Here is an 18,356-nt window from a genome sequence, read left to right as displayed (position 1 = left end):
ACAAGATAGGGCTGGTAGGGAGGGAAGAGCTATTCATTATGGAGTAAGTAATACAGAATGGATGATGTGTGAGGCTCAGGGAAGGACACAACTTTTCTAGCTGAAAGAATGGTAAATTTTAGAAGGACACTTTTAGATGGCAATACCCTATACCAGCCTTTCTCAACATTTCTACCTCAGAGGAACCCCTAAAATCATTTTCAGATCTTGAAGAAACTTACTAAAACCAATTTATCTGGGGCGATAGGAAAAATGTGTTATGCATTGTTAGTAGGAAGAATAAAACCCCATAGTTGTCCTAATGGCACCCTTACCAAGGAGGTCATTGGTGATCATTGGTATCATGCTCCTGGTTTTGCCAAGTGGTGTTGGTCTTATGACTGTGGACACCAGCAAATTGGAGGTCAATCCGCCACAGCTCAAGGACCCCCTAGCAACCTCTGGAGGAACCTTGGTGCAGGATGGCTGCCCCATATAATCTCCTTTGGAATGACCAACATTCTAAATTCCGAAACCAAAAAATATGAGGACAAACCTAAACAATCCATTCAATTTGTATCCAATCAAGAAAACTCTTGCCCTACATACTTAAATGTAGATTGTACAAACAAGATTGTATAGTGTATGGCCAGCTTTGGGAGTCAAATAAAAGAAAGTCAAGCTCAGACTTTGGTCAAACACTATACAATCTACCAAAATTCTAAATTCCCACATCAATAAATTAAGAAGACAAACTAAAATAATCAAATCAAGAAGGCTCTTGCACTTTATAGTCCATGCCAGATCTAAAGGAGGATGTACAATTAGATTGCATGGTGTGTGGTCAGCTTTGGGAGTCATATAAAAAGAAGGTCAAGATCAGGCTTTGGTCAAAAAGCACAGTCAGGGTGAAGCAGGGAACAAAGGGACACAGGGTGCTATTGTCAGCTTAGGATCAGGTATTCCTGAACTTCTCTGCCTGTCTGGTTAATCTAATTAGACACCAATACCCTCCGATGTAGAAGAAATGTGGTCTTCCTCAGCCTTCTCTTTCTACACTCATCTAATTATAGGATGTATCTTATCATTTCCTCAGTAGACTTCATAATTATAATCTAAAACACTATCAGAAGAGCAAATTGTTACTTTGAATTTTCGAAGATTAACAATCAGTTTAAAAAATGTTCAGACCAAATTAAATCTAAACGACATAAAATAAGCATAACCCTAAATTTGTATTATATTATATAATATTCAGATTTATTTTTGTAACTTGTAAAGCTAGACTTTTAGAATTGAGAAGATGTCAAATGTTGACTTGTATCAATTTAAAAAGAAATAAAGTAAAGATACATTGTCTACATATAGCTTTTTTTTTTTTTATTTATTTATTTTTATAAGCAGATTTCACGGATCAAATAAATTTAAGAAAAAGATACATTGTCTACATATTAGCTTTAAAAAAAAAATTATTTTCTTTTTTGTATTTTTCTTTTTTTTTTTTCTTTCATTATACAGATTATTGTACAGACACAATAATTAAAGCAAAGATACATCTGCATATAGTTTTAATTTATTTTTATTTTGTTTTTATTTTAGGCAGATTACTGCACATATAAAAATTGTTTTAGTTTCTATTTACAATGTTTATTTCCCCTTTTTTTTATGATCATATTGCGGATTCGGTGCCCGAATGTTTTACACACGTTTTATTGTTCGCTTTTGATTCACTGTGTTTGTATATTTGTTGCAGTCTCTGGTGAACCATAAGTACTCGGTTCATTTTTTAAACATTTCTTTACTACTTTGACTCATAATTTATTTATCTCCAACCCTGGCTGTTCTGGGCGTTGGAGAGAGCCGCACAACTGCACTGGGGGGCATTTAATGGGCTTCTAAATCCAGAAAATTGGTATTGGGGCAGCCGCCATATGATCTCTAGAATAAAAATAGAGAAAAATAAAACATAACCACTGACATATAGACCTAGCACAGGGCAGATCTCAGTGCGACAATAGAACAGAACTGATTGAAGGGAGGAAATCAAAGAGATAAAAAGCATTTTCAATCATCATTAAAAAAAAAAAAAAAAAAAAAAAAAAAAGGTTGTAAGAAATTGGAGAGTTTGTAACTTGGGAACACAGAATTAGGTCACTACTTTAGAAAAATAGGCTGCTGCGGGCTTTCAAACTAGAATTTGGTTAAATCAACGGGTAAATTATTAAAAAAAAAAAAAAAATTAAAAAAAAATTAAATTAAATAAATAAAAAAATGTAAAAAGGCAATAAAACACACTATGTTAAATATACACTTTTTATTTATTTATTTTTTATTTTTTTAAGGAAAACCATTAAACGCATTGGCCAAAGTTAAACAACTCGCCATTTAAATTAGATTATTTCCTGAAAGCGAGCCAAATATATTTAATAATTTAATTTATATTCCTTCCTATAGATTCTATTTAGTATGCTTAGAAAACTTATTAGTATATGACGTCAAAATAAAATGGCACACTCCAGGATGTTTTAATTTATGTCTTTATTTATTTTTAATTCATTTTTTTTTTTTAACAAATAATATACAGTAGACACTAAATCTAGAAATTTGCAGATTAAATTAATAAGAATTAGAATTTGAGACATATTTGTACTAGCTGCAGTCTAATATATATATATATATATATACATACACATATATATATATATATATATATATATATATATATATATATATATATATATATATATGTGTACATATATATATTTTTATTTTTTCATTTATTTACTTTTTCCTGGCTATTGTACAGAGTTTGTTATAGGTATATGATTCGGATGAAGGAGTCCAGTGTCTGTCCAGTGTTTGTACTAGCTGCAATAAATAAAGATAATATGCTTATCATTGTACAGTGGGTGTTCTATGTGATTGGTTTTCCAGTATTAATGTATCCTAGAGTAGAGATATCAATTCAGTAAAGCTAATTACTGTAGATATGTAGATATTCTGTAGATATTACTGTAGGTACCTATCTATTTATCTATCTATAAATTAGTTATATATATATATATATATATATATATACATATGTATATTTACATATTTATTTTGATTAGTTTTCCATTGATAATGTATCCTGTTGCAGAAATATCAGTTCAGTAAAGCTGAATATACTGTAATTACTATATATATATATATATATATATATATATATATATATATATATATATATATTGAAGTAAATGAATATGACTATCCTGGCCATTATACAGTATTGGGGGAAAGGTGCCCAGTTTCTGTGTATTTCAGTGCAGTAAATGATTCTCCGAAATGTCTCTTCCAGAGAAAAATGTTTCCAAGTTACAGTAAAGATCCTTATCATTGTATTCCATGAGACTGGTGTCTGGGTATTAGGTCAGTGGGATCTCATTGTGTCCCTGTGTGATCTCTTCCAGAGGAGAAATGTTTGTCCCATGCAATTTCTGTAAATAAGGAGAAATATCATGATTGTGTTTTATGAGATTGGGGTGTAGTGTGATCTCTCTTCCAGAAAAAAATATTTATATCCCTGTTGTAGTAAAAAAAATATAACTATTCTGGTCATTGTACAGTATTGGGATGAGGAAGCTCGGTGTGTGTGTGTAATGTAATCTCTCTTCCAGATAATTATTTATCCTAGTTACAGTAAACGAATAAAACCATTCTGATCATTGTACAGTATTGGGTGGAGGAGCCCCATGTCTGTGTATAATGGGTGTTCTCTCTTCCAAAGGAGAAATAGTTGTACCAATTGCAATACATAATAAGTATCCTGATTATTGCACAGTGTGTGTTCTGTGTGGTTGGAAGATGTCTGTGTATGTCAGGGCAGTGCGATCTCTTCCAGAGAATAAATAATTCCCCATTTACAGTAAATGAATATAACAATCAAGATCATTGTGCAATGTGTGCCCTGTACAGTAATAGGGGAAAAGTTTGGCTGTGTCTGTATATTCCATGGCAATGTGATCTCTCCCATAAGATAAATAATTGCATATGTACAGTAAAAGGAATACACCGATCTAATCATTGTACAGTGTGTTGTGTGTGATCAGGGCTTTCCAATGTGGGGAATATCTGCCCATTTTCAGTAAATATATCACTCCTGATCATTGTACAGTGTGTTCTATCAGAATGGGGTGAATGAGTCCAATGTGTGCAATGTGATCTCCTTCAGAGGATAAATAATTACCTATTCACACAATCCTGATCGTTGTACAGTGTGTGTTTTATGTGATTGGTGTAGAGTTTTCCCAATGTGATCTCTTCTAGAGGGGAGATTTTTCCCCATTTACAGTAAATATAATATAGAGTAATGGGGTGAAGGAGCCCAGTGTCTGTATCTCGGTGCAGATCTCTTGCAGAGAATAAATAAATCCCCATTTACAGTAAAATTCTTATCATTGTACTGTGTGTGTTCTGTGTGATCGGTGTAGAGTTTTCCGATGTGATCTCTTCTAGAGAGGAAATATGTCCCTGTTACAGTACTTGGAACGATCCTGATCATTGTACAGTGTGTGTTCTGTGTGATTGGGGTAAAGTTTTGCAGTGTCTCTGTATTTCATTGCAATGTACTCACTTATGGGTGAAAAAAATATTCCCCCATTTGCACAAAAAAAAAAATACTATATGATGGGGTATATGTGAATACTATGTGATCAGCTCACACGTTACACCTCATCCAATCAGGCAGGCCCCTGCACTGTATACTTATTGGTAGATCTAGATCTTGTTAGATCTACAATCCCATTGTGTGAAAAGAAATATTTGCCCCATTTGGAGCAAATAATAAATATCCTGATTATACTTTGCGATTGGTGTAAAGTCTTCCAATATCTGTGTATCCCATTTCAGGGTGATCTCTTCTAGAAGGGAAATATTTCCAATATTTACAATAAATATTATAATTCTGATCATTGTACACTATGTGATCTCTTCTAGATGGGAAATATTTCCTATATTTACAATAAATATTATAATTCTGATCATTGTACTCTATGTGATCTCTTCTAGAAGGGAAATATTTCCCATAGTTACAATAAATATTATAATCCTGATCATTGTACACTATGGGATCTAGATGGGAAATATTTCCCATAGTTACAATAAATACTATAATCCTGATCATTGTACTCTATGTGATCTCTTCTAGAAGGGAAATATTTCCCATAGTTACAATAAATATTATAATCCTGATCATTGTACTCTATGTTATCTCTTCTAGAAGGGAAATATTTCCCATAGTTACAATAAATATTATAATCCTGATCATTGTACACTATGGGATCTAGATGGGAAATATTTCCCATAGTTACAATAAATACTATAATCCTGATCATTGTACTCTATGTTATCTCTTCTAGAAGGGAAATGTTTGCCCCTGGGCAATAAATATACATATTCTGATCATTGTTATGTTTACTGCACCTGGGGCAATTACATGCCTATCCTTAACATTCTGTGATTTGGGGGGGGGGCTAAAGTTTTCCAGTGTGATCTCCTCTTTATACAGAGGAAATATTTGCCCCTTGGGCAGTACATGTGAATACTCTGATCATTATTTTATTTACTGCTCATGGGGCAATTATAAATATAACTTTCTTTAACACTATTTTCTATGTGAATGGGTCACTGTTTTGCAGTGTAATCTCTTCTAGAAGAAAAATAATTACCCCAGCATACCTGAAGAAGGTCATAAACTTACAATTTCGAAACGTGTCAGATGCTTCATCTCATATTGGTGAAGGTTTTTGGTAATCACGTCTTTGAGCTCTCATCACATATCTCAATAATTGCCCCATGGGCAGTGAATTTGATACAGATCCTGACCCTTGTGTTCCATGTGATCTGTGCAGAGTTTTGCATTGTGATCTCCTAGAGGGGAAATATTTGCTCCATGTACAGTAAATATAATATTCCTGAACATTGTGTTCTGTGTGATTGAGGTAAAGTTTTCAAGTGTGATTTAAGGGGCAATCATTACCCCATGTGCAGTAAATATAATAGCAATCCCAATTGTCTTCTATATGCTCCACAGGGGAAATATTTGCCCCCGTGAGCAATAAATACAACACTCTGATCATTGTGTAAAGTTTGTTGATCATTGTCATCTATGTGATCATGGTAGAGTTTTGCATTGTGATCTCATCTGGAAATATTTGCCCCTGTGAGCAATAAATACAACACTCCTGATCATTGTGTAAAGTTTTGCATTGTCATTGATCATTGTCATCTATGTGATCAGGGTAGAGCAGGGGCATAACTATAGGGGTTGCAGGGGTTGCAAATGCAACCGGGCCCCATGCTCCATTGGTCCTGTGTGGCTCCCCTGTACACTTGGATAGGAGGGGCGGTGGGGGGCAGCATGTAGAGAAATCACTGTCCTCCTTTTTCTCCTGTAGCTGCAGGAGGAAAATGGAGGAGATTGGTTCCTCTGTATACTGCCCCCGCCACTCCTCCTATCCAGTTCACTTGTGTTCTTCTATTCTCTAGGCCCCTGTGTGCTCCCCTGGTCCCCCCCATGTGCTGCCCCCACACTGTGCTCCCTCCCCTCTCCTGCCGGCTGCTGCAGGGTATGTGTCACAATAGAGAACCAGGAAGGGGTCGTTAAATATTTAATTTACCAGCTCCTTCCTTTTTCTGAATGGACAGAGTCATAGTCAGTGACATTGTAAAAAATAAAATAAAATTATGAAAAATAATACAATTAAAATACCAAAAAAAAAAAAAAAACTACTGATACCAGTGGGTGAACTTCCAGGATCGCAAAGGTCACACTTGCGACCGGACCCTGGCATTGCACCACCGTGGGGAGGTCCCAAGATGGCAGGAAGGGGGCCCACTGCAGAACTTGTGAAGGGTCCCCCTGCGGGACCGTAATAAAGAGCCCCACAATGAGAGTAAAGGGCCCCAGGATCAGTGGAAAGGGCCCCAGGATCAGTGGGAAGAGCCCCAGGCTTGAAGGGAAGGACCCCGGCCAGGGGTCTGAGGGGCCCTTCATGGTTTCTTGCATCGGGGCCCTGAAGGTTCTAGTTACGCCTCTGGGGTAGAGTTTTGCATTGTGATCTCAGCTGGAAATAATTGCCCCACGTTCAGTAAATGTAACACTCCTGATCATTCTCTTCTATGTGATTGGGGTAGTTTTGCACTGTGATATCTTACAGGGCGAATATTTGCCTTATGTGCAGAAAATATAAGAACAATCCCAATTGTCTTCTATATGCTCCACAGGGGAAGTATTTGCCCACATGAGCAATAAGTACAACACTCCTGATCCTTGTGTAAAGTTTTGCATTGTCCATGCATCTCATTGCATTATGATCTCTTCTAGAGGGGAAATACTTGCCCCATGTGCAGTAAAATGTGCAGTAAATAGAACAATCCTGACCCTTGTGATCCATGTGATTGGATAGGAGTTTTACAGTGTGATCTCTTATGCTGGTCTAACATTATATAATTTTCCTTTAGATACCAAAACCACATAATATGAGGTCAAACCTTAACTCTTTTTTTTCCAACAAGTTTTTAACTCTTTTAATTTGTATGCAATCAGGCAGGCCCCTGCACTACATAGTTGAAGGCAAATCTAAAGGAAATGAAATAGGAATATTGTATAATGTATGGCAGCTTTAGGAGGGAAATAATTGTCACATGTACAGTAAATATAATAATACTACAATAATAGTATAATGTAATCAAGTACATGGGTTGATGTACCTCCATCCTGAATAGTCACATGCTCTAATAATTAAAATGCCCATGGGGCTTTAAATAAGGGACAACACAGACAACATTACAATTTAAAATTGATTTTTTTTTTTACAATAAAACAATGCAAGAAGACCATGCCTAAATGAAATAGGCTGACTGTTCTGCTAACGTTAGAGCTCCAAAATTCTCACACAAACATGCATATTACATGATCATAATCATCAATGCCAAAATCAAGTCCATCCCAATTCTCAACGCGTTTCATGAACTTAATTCACTTCCTCAGGAGTAGAATCGAATGATGTGGTGTCTGCAGATCAAAAAAAACAAAAAACTTAACATTTAAAAATATAGATATATAGTAATATACCCCTATAACACAGGGGAGAGAAAATACATTCTATGTTTAAATAATAAGGACCCCCTTCTACTAAATATAATAGTCCTGATCACTGTGTTCTATGTGATTGTGGTAAAGCTTTGCATTGTCCATGTATCTCATTGCACTTTGACTTCTTCTAGAGGGGAAAATATTTGCCCCATGTGAATTAAATATAACAGGTCCATAGATCTCAATGCATTGTGATCTGTTCTAAAGGAAATATATTCCAAATGCATTAAATATAACAAGTCCATGTATCTCATTGCACTGTGATATCTTCTAGAGGGGACATTTTTTTCCCCATGTTCAAAAAGTATAATACCAATCCTGATCATTGTCTTCCATGTTATCAATAAAGTTTTGCAGCGTGATCTCCTTTAGAGGGGAAATAATTGCCCCTTGTGCAGTAAATATAATATAATAATCCTGATCTCTGTGTTCAATGTGATTAGGGTAAAGTTTTGCATTGTCCATGTATCTCATTGCACTGTGATCTCTTCTAGAGGGGGAATATTTGCCCCATGTGCATTAACTATAACAAGTCCTTGTAGGTCATTGCATAGTGATCTCTTCTAAAGGGGGAATATTTGTACCATGTGCAGAAAATAATAATAATAACAATCCTGATCATTGTCTTCTGTGTCTTCTGTTATCAATAAAGTTTTGCAGTGTGATCACTGAAAATATTTGCCCCATGTGCATTAACTATGGCAACTCCATGTATCTCATTGCACTGCGATTTCTTCCAGGGGGGGGGGGGGGGATATGTGTATCATGTGCATTAAATATAATAAGCCCATGTATCTCATTGCATAGTGATCTCTTCTAAAGGGGAAATATTGGCCCCATGTGCATTAACTATGACAATTTCATGTATCTCATTGCACTGTGATCTCTTCTAGAGGGGGAATATTTGCATCATGTGCATTAAATATAACAAGCCCATGTATCTCATTGCACTGTGAACTCTTGTAGAGGGGAAATATGTGCCTTGTGTGCAGAAAATATAATAAAAATCCTGATCATTGTCTTCTATGTTATCAATAAGGTTTTGCAGTATGATCTCTGGAAATATTTGCCCCATATGCATTACCTATAACAACTCCATGTATCTCATTGCATAGTGATCTATTCTAGAGGGGGAATATTTGCCCCATGTGCATTCAATACAACAGGTCCATGTATCTCATTGCACTGTGATCTATTCTAGAGGGTGAATATATGTATCATGTGCATTGAATATAACAATTCCATGTATCTCATTGCATAGCGATCTCTTCTAGAGGAGGAATATTTGTATCATGTGCATGAAATATATCAAGGTGATGTATCTCATTGCATGGTGATCTCTTCCAGAGGGGGTATATTTGCCCCATGTGCATTGAATATAACAAGTCCATGTATCTCACTGCACTGTGATCTCTTCTAGAGGGGAATATGTGTATCATGTGCATTGAATATAACAACTCCATGTATCTCATTGCACTGTGACCTTTTCTAGAGGGGGAATTTGTGTATCATGTGCATGAAATATAACAATATGATGTATCTCATTGCATAGTGATCTCTTCTAGAGGGGGAATTTGTGTATCATGTGCATGAAATATATCAAGGTGATGTATCTCATTGCACTGTGATCTCTTCTAGAGGGGTAATATTTGCCCCATGTGCATTGATTATAACAAGTCCATGTATCTCATTGCACTGTGATCTTTTCTAGAGGGGCAATTTGTGTATCATGTGCATGAAATATAACAAGGTGATGTATCTCATTGCACTGTGATCTCTTCTAGAGGGGGGATATTTGCCCCACATGCATTGATTATAACAAGTCCATGTATCTCAGTGCACTGTGATATTTTCTAGAGGGGGAATTTGTGAATCATGTGCATGAAATATAACAAGTCCATGTATCTCATTGCATAGCGATCTCTTCTAGAAGGGGAATATTTGCCCCATGTGCATTGAATAACAAGTCCATGTATTTCACTGCAATGTGATCTCTTCTAGAGGGGGAATATTTGCCCCATGTGAATTGAATATAACAAGTCCATGTATCTCACTGCATAGTGATCTCTTCCAGAGGGGGAATTTGTGTATCATGTGCATGAAATATATAAAGGTGATGTATCTCACTGCAATGTGATCTCTTCTAGAGGGGGAATATTTGAATTATGTGCATTGAATATAACAAGTCCATGTATCTCATTGCATAGTGATCCCAGTGTCTTATTTTTTTATTTTCTCTTCCAGAGAAGACAAAATGGAGGGGATCGGCGCCCAGAGGGACCCCAGCTCTCCACCCACCAATAAGCAGCAGGACACTCAGACCTTCTCGGGGACCCTGAAGCCCAACCAGGTGGGGGAGACGTGCCTGTACGGAGTGCCCATCGTGTCCCTGGTGATAGACGGCCAGGAGCGCCTCTGCCTTGCCCAGATCTCCAACACTCTGCTGAAGAGCTACAGCTACAACGAGATCCACAACCGGAGGGTGGCCCTGGGCATCACCTGCGTGCAGTGCACCCCGGTGCAGCTGGAGATCCTGCGCCGCGCGGGGGCCATGCCCATCTCGTCCCGCCGCTGCGGAATGATCACTAAGCGGGAGGCGGAGCGTCTGTGTAAGTCGTTCCTTGGGGAGCACCGGCCGCCTAAGCTGCCCGAGAACTTCGCCTTCGATGTGGTCCACGAGTGCGCCTGGGGCTGCCGGGGGAGCTTCATCCCGGCCCGGTACAACAGCTCCCGGGCCAAGTGCATCAAATGCGGCTACTGCGGCCTCTACTTCTCCCCCAACAAATTCATCTTCCACTCCCACCGCACCTCCGACTCCAAGTACACCCAGCCCGACGCCGCCAACTTCAACAGCTGGAGGCGCCACCTCCGCCTAAGCGATGGCACCGCCTCCGACGATCTCGCCCACTCCTGGGAGGACGTCAAGGCCATGTTCAACGGGGGGACCCGCAAGAGAGCCTTCCCGTCCCCGGCCAGCAGCGGAGGAGGGGGGTCCAACCGACAACACCTGGAGCTGGCCCCTCCGCCGCCTCCCCCGGCTAAGTCCCTGAGAGTCTCCGCAGGGGAGGAGGACCAGGCGGCCCGCAGCTTCCCTCTCATCCCTGTCCCCAGCAAAAGCTTCTCCGGGGTGTTGCACAAGATGACCCCGCCTCTGTTTCCGCCCCCGCCGTACGGCTTCCCCGCTTTCAGCCTCTGCGCCAAGAAAGATGACGGTCTGCCCGACAAGGCCCTGCCCGGGGTCTTCTGGCCGGCCGCTCCGGCCTCCAAGGACTCGGTCTACCCACCCTTCCCGGTCTTCTGGCCGGCGGCTGGGGCCCTGCCGGTACCGCCCTACCCGGGACTTGCTCAGCAGCAACCTGCAGGCGCCAAGAGCTCCGCGGAGGCAGACGAGTCGGAAGGGGGTGGGGAGGTGGACGAGCCCGCCCGGGAGGAGGAAAGATCCGGGGATGAGGCCAGGCCCGGTGAGCCGCTCACTCCTAGGAAGCTCCGGTACATCTCAGCGTTCAGGCCGGTGGTGAAGGCGGCTGACAGTCTGGCCAAATTGTATGGAGCGGCCCGGCCTGCCGGATACTCCTCCCCCGACCTGCTAAGCGACACCTCCAGCTATCGCTCCGCCTCCCCGGGACCTGACACCGCGGAGGAGGTAGATGTGGAGTCCGGCCGCTTCCCTGAGGACGAGAGAGCCAGCCAGCCCACACCCCGGTCCACCGCTTCATCACCTGCCAGAGACACCGAGGACAGGAGGGAGCCGAGCCCCGGGGGGAGCCCGAACAGCACTACAACCTATGAGGTGAGACAACTGCCACTATCTCAGACAACTGCCACTATATGACATTGCCACTATCTCAGACAACTGCCACCATATGACACTGCTGCTATCTGACACTGCCACTATATCAGACAACTGCCACTATCTAAAAAAACTGCCACAATCTGAGTCAACTGCCACTAAATGACACTGCCATTATCTGACAAAACTGCCACTATATGATACTGTCACTATCTCAGACAACTCTGCCACCACATGACACTGCCACATGACCACCACATGACACTATCTGACAAAACTGCCACTATATGACACTGCCACTATCTCAGACAACTGCCACTATCTGACAAAACTACCACTATATCACACTGCCGCTATCTCAGACAGCTGCCACTATCTGACACTGCCACTATCTCAGACAACTGCCGCTATCTGCCAAAACTGCCACTATCTGAGATAACTGCCAATACCTGAGATAACTGCCACTATATGACACTGCCACTATCTGCCAAAACTGCCACAATCTGAGACAACTGCCACCACATGACACTGCCGCTATCTGACAAAACTGCCACTATCTAAGACAACTGCCACTATATGACACTGACACTATCTGAGACAACTGCCATTATATGACACTCCCACTATATGAGACAACTTCCATTATATGACACTCCCACTTTATGAGACAATTGCCATTATCTGAGACAATTGCCATTATATGACACTGCCACTATATGAGGCAACTTCCATTATATGACAGTGCCACTATATGAGACAACTGCCATTATATGACACTGCCACTATATGAGACAACTGCCATTATATGACACTGCCAATACCTAAGACAACTGTCATTATATGACACTGCCAATACCTAAGACATCTGTCATTATATGACAATGCCACTACCGGAGTCAACTATCAATATATGACACTGCCACTACCTCTCACTACACAACTTGAGACACTGCCGCTACCTGAGATAATTGTCACTACAGGACACTGCCACTACCTGATCCAACTATCAATATATGACACTGCCACTACCTATTACTGCACCACCTGAGACACTGTCACTACCTATTATTGCACCACATGAGACACTGCCACTACCTGAAATGACTGTCACTTTATGACACTGCCCTTACCTGAGACAACCGTCACCTAATGACACAGTCACTACCTGAGACAACTCCCACTATATGTCAATACCACTATCTACCATTGCACCACCCGAGACACTGCCACAACCCTTTCACTGCACCACCAAACACACTGCCACTACCTAGCACTGCATCACCTGAGACAGCTGTCACTACTGCACTACCTGATACAATACCATTACCACCTGAGACACTACCACTACTGTACCACCTGAGACACTACCACTACTGTACCACCTGAGACACTGCCACTTCTGTACTACCTGAGACACTGCCCCTACTGTACCACCCCAGACACTGCAACTACCGAGAAGCTGCCACTACTGTACCACTGTACCACAGAGACAAAGCCATTACTGTACCACCCTACACACTGCCATTACTGTAGCATATGAGACACTGCCACTACTGAGACACTGCCATTACTGTACCACCTGAAACACTGCCATTACTGTACCAATTGAAATACTACCATTACTGTACCACCTGAGACAGTGCCAATATTGAAACACTGCCATTAATGTACCACCAAATACACTGCCACTACTGTACCACCTGAGACACTGCCACTACTGTTCTACCTGAGACACTGCCACTGCTGTACCACCTGAGACACTGCCACTACTGTACTACCTGAGGCACTGCCCCTACAGTACCACCTGAGACACTGCCACTACTGTACTACCTAAGACACTTCCCCTACAGTACCACCTGAGACACTGCCCCTACAGTATCACCTGAGACACTGCCACTAATGTATTACCTGAGACGCTGCCCCTACGGTACCACCTGAGACACTGCCCCTACAGTACCACCTAAGACACTGCCACTACTGTACTACCTGAGACACTGCCACTACTGTACCACCTGAGACACTGCCTCTATGGTACCACCTGAGACACTGCCACTACTGAACCATCTGAGACACTGCCCTTACAGTACCACCTGGGACAATGCCCCTACAGTACCACCTGAGACATTGCCACTACTGCACCACCTGAGGCACTGCCAGTACTGTACCACCTGAGATACTGCCACTACTGAACCACCTGAGACACTACCAGTACTGTACCACCTGAGACACTGCCACTACTGTACCACCTGAGATACTGCCATTACTGTACCACCTGAGACACTGCCACTACTGAACCATCTGAGACACTGCCCTTACAGTACCACCTGGGACACTGCCCCTACAGTACCACCTGAGACACTGCCACTACTGCACCACCTGAGGCACTGCCAGTACTGTACCACCTGAGATACTGCCACTACTGAACCACCTGAGACACTACCAGTACTGTACCACCTGAGACACTGCCACTACTGCACCACCTGAGATACTGCCATTACTGTACCACTTGAGACACTGTGTTGTGGAAATTAATAGGGATTGGAGCATAGAAACCCGATCAGTGCACTGAAGATTAATACGCACCAAACGCCATTAATAGCTTGTACTGAAAAGTACAATGACCGACTCTTTTGTATAAGGTTATCCAAGCGCTCAGCAGCAAGGAAATGAACAGACACGCTTGCTGTAGTCAATTAGATGCCATCTGGAGGGTTCCTCTGAGTGACTGTCCCATCCAGAGCAGAGCAGGTTTATTTACAGCAAGTGAACATAAGGGGGGTAACAGGGAGTGGCTTCAAGACCACCAATCACAGAACATGTATACATTCAAAAAATACAATGGGAACGAAGAGTCAGTGTTGGCTGTCATCTTATGGACTTGTCTGTGCTCATTCACAAACATGGACTGTTAGTGGATCCCATCAAATATAGTTCATATAAACCATATTTGATAGTGACCATTCTATTTGTTCCAGTCGATAGCAGCAGTCGATAAGACAATAGCAGCAGTATTTCAGTCATACGGATCAAGTATGACTGAAAGATGCCATCCATTAATCTTGGTAAAATTATAAGAATTCTACATCACAAACATATCTCCGCAGTAAATAGACGGGGCCCCGGATGGCGGGTATACATTTGTGCGATAGACTCTCCTTGATACAAGTATTGTGCCATCCCATCTTAATGGAAGATGTTCACTAACAGATCTTTACGCAATGACAGTTAAAGCAATATTCGCTGTGCATAGCGATTACCGGTAAAACTGACACTAGGAGACATTATGGCAATTTAATTAAAAATACATCCTAAAGAAACGTCCACAATAAAATTTCTACAACAACTGGCACTACTGACCCACCTGAGATACTGCCATTACTGTACCACCTGAGACACTGTCACTACTGAACCACCTGAGACACTGCCACTACTGTACCACCTGAGACACTACCATTGTCACTGCACTACCAGGCACTGGGTCCAAATGCCATTGCACCAGGACACACTGAGGCAGGTTGTCTAATGGATGAATGGATGGAGAATCTTTACACAATATATTGAGTAAATATTCACTTCCATTGTCCAGTTTTGCGAAAAGCAAATTCTCATTTATTTATTTAATCTGCACATCTGATTAGAGATACTTGAAATGAATATTCTCACAATGTATCGTGTGAAGATTCTCAACTTCTTCACTAAACCGGCTTAACTGTATCCAACTGTTGCCGCACCACCTTATACTGAATGATCCAACTGTCACTGCACCAGGAGGTTGGTTTACTAAAATCATTGAGAATCCTCATAAAATAAATTGTGTGGACATTCACTTCAAGATTCACATTCGCTTCACAAGATTGGATGATTTAAGTGAATCCTCACACATTTTACAGTGTGTACAGAAAGTTAGCCTCTTGGATTCTGTTTTCTCTGCCAACAGCCTTCACTGCACAGGATTCAACTGTACATGTGCCAAGTAAAACAGTGGATCCAAATGTATGTATACCAGATGAGACAGTGGATCCAACTGTATGTATACCAGGTGAGACACTGGATCCAACTGTATGTATACCAGATGAGACAGTGGATCCAACTGTATGTATACCAGGTGAGACACTGGATCCAACTGTATGTATACCAGGCGAGACACTGGATCCAACTGTATGTATACTAGGTGAGACAGTGGATCCAACTGTATGTATACTAGGTGAGACACTGGATCCAACTGTATGTATACTAGGTGAGACACTGGATCCAACTGTATGTATACCAGGTGAGACACTGGATCCAACTGTATGTATACCAGGTGAGACACTGGGGTTGACTTACTAAAACTGGAGAGTGCCAAAATTGGTGAAGCTGTTCATGGTAGCCAATCATTTTCTAACTTTTGCTTGTTCAATTAAATCTTGACAAAAACTTTGAGTCTGATTGATTTTTAAATAAACTGCACCAGATTTTACACTGTCCAGTTTTAGTAAATCCACCCCACTGGCTCAAAATATTACCGCACCAACTGAGAGACACTGGATCCAGCTGTCACTGCACTAGCTACTTCACTGATTCAAACTGTCACTGAGGTAGCTAAGACACTAGATCTAACTGTTACTGCACTAGCTAAGACACTAGATCCAACTGTCACTGCACTAGCTACTTCACTGATTCAAACTGTCACTGCAGTAGCTAAGACACTAGATCCAAATGTCACTGCACTAGCTAAGACACTAGATCCAACTGTCACTGCACTAGCTACTTCACTGATTCAAACTGTCACTGCAGTAGCTAAGACACTAGGTCCAACTGTCACTGCACTGGCTAAGACACTAGATCCAACTGTCACTGCACTAGCTAAGGCACTAGATCCAACTGTCACTGCACTAGCTACTTCACTGATTCAAACTGTCACTGCAGTAGCTAAGACACTAGATCCAACTGTCACTGCACTAGCTAAGACACTTGATCCAACTGTTAATGCGCAAGCTAAGACACTGGATCCAACTGTCACTGCACAACAAGGCACTGGTTACAGTTGTTAATGCACTAGTGGAGATACTGAATCCAACTGACACTTTACCAGTTGAGCCACTGGATCCAATCTTGGTTGCACAAGGTGTGACATTGGATCCAGCCGTCACTTCACTACGTGAGCCACTGGATCTCAATGAGACTCCACCACTTGAAACTGTGCAACAAGCTGTTCATGCATCTTGTGAGACCCTGAAACCAACTGTCATTGCAGCACATGGAACACTGGGATTGATTTACTAAACGAGTTAAGGATGTTAACTTAGCAGTGACATGCAATGGATAATTTGTGGGACTGTGATTGGTTGATTGAAGTGAACCTTATTTACTAAGCTCAGTAAACTTTCCTTTTGCTAAATGAGCAGTCTCCACCCTCTACAGACAGGGGTCTCCAAACTTTCTAAACAAAGGGCCAGTTTACAGTCCTTCAGACTTTAGGGGGGCCGGACTGTGGCCATTAGTAGTAGAAAAGGTCCCAGCATCAGTGGGAGCAAACAATGCCCCATCTTTGGTGACAGTGAGAGAAATATTTCCCCATCATTGGTGTCATTGGGAGGGATTTTGCCCCATCATTGGTGTCATTGAGAGGAATTTTGCCCCATCATTGGAATCTTTGGGTCCCATGCCCCATCATTGGTGTCAATGGACCCACTGTGGGTCTCATTGGGAAGAACTGTGCCCCATCTTTGGTGTCATTGGACCCAATTGTTGGTGTCATTGGAAGGAGTTGTGCCCCATCGTTGGGGTCTTTGGGAGGAATTGTACCCCATCATTGATGTCATCGGACTCCATTGTTGGTGTCATTGGGAGGAATTGTGCTGAATTGTTGGGGTCTTTGGGAGGATATGTGCACAGTGGTGGCTGGTACTCCATGGGCCGCGGGGGGGGGGCAAACTGATCGCAACACACCCCCCCCCCCCGGCTCACTCACCCTGCCTGGATGCGACATCTGGACAAGTGCGGCGGCTGCAACTTCGGCTTCTTCCCTTCTCAGTCTTTAGCGTCTCCTCCCTCCTCCTCCATGCCCAATGGCATAGCTTCAATTATTGGCCAATCAGGAAATGGGTCCCGCTTCTTGATTGGCTAGGAGGAGGATCCATGTGACAATAGTGAATTTCTATTCGCTATTGTCACACAACTGGGTGGGCTCGGGCGCAGTGCTCTGCGCCCCAAGCCCACCCTTTTTTTTAGCCTATTAGAGCCTCTGGCTCTAATCACATGGCTAAAAAAAAAAAAAAGCCCCATTGAACTCCATGCGTCCGGCGCCCCACATGTAGATTAGGGGGCCGGACGCATTGGATAGGGGGGCCCCCAATACACCAGCCGCCACTGTATGTGCATCTTTGTTGGTGTCAGATGGGGGGACTTTTTTGTGTCAGTGGATGAAATAGTGCCCCAGGGGCCAGATAAAAGCAAGCAAAGGGCCACATC

General features: G+C 41.8%; 1 protein-coding gene and 1 long non-coding RNA gene across 3 annotated transcripts in view; one reads left to right on the top strand and one right to left on the bottom strand.

Annotated features, from left to right (window-relative positions):
• SKOR1 (SKI family transcriptional corepressor 1) overlaps window positions 1–18,356 on the top strand; it is an 83,906-nt gene that overhangs the window by 4,244 nt on the left and 61,306 nt on the right. For both annotated transcript variants that reach the window (XM_082253007.1, XM_082253006.1), the window contains exon 2: window positions 10,358–11,903. In XM_082253007.1, coding sequence (XP_082109133.1) covers window positions 10,368–11,903 — 1,536 coding nt within the window. In that variant the 5' untranslated portion in view covers window positions 10,358–10,367. The remainder of the gene's footprint in view (window positions 1–10,357; window positions 11,904–18,356) is intronic.
• The window catches only part of LOC309552212, a 603,675-nt gene that overhangs the window by 562,784 nt on the left and 22,535 nt on the right, over window positions 1–18,356 (bottom strand). The gene's annotated exons all lie outside the window — the stretch shown is intronic.

This window comes from Pelophylax lessonae, assembly GCF_965119305.1.
Source record: "Pelophylax lessonae genome assembly, chromosome: 4".
Classification (NCBI taxonomy): domain Eukaryota; kingdom Metazoa; phylum Chordata; class Amphibia; order Anura; family Ranidae; genus Pelophylax; species Pelophylax lessonae.
Note: the sequence above shows the minus strand (reverse complement) of the source record. Positions and strands in the feature narration are given on the sequence as shown.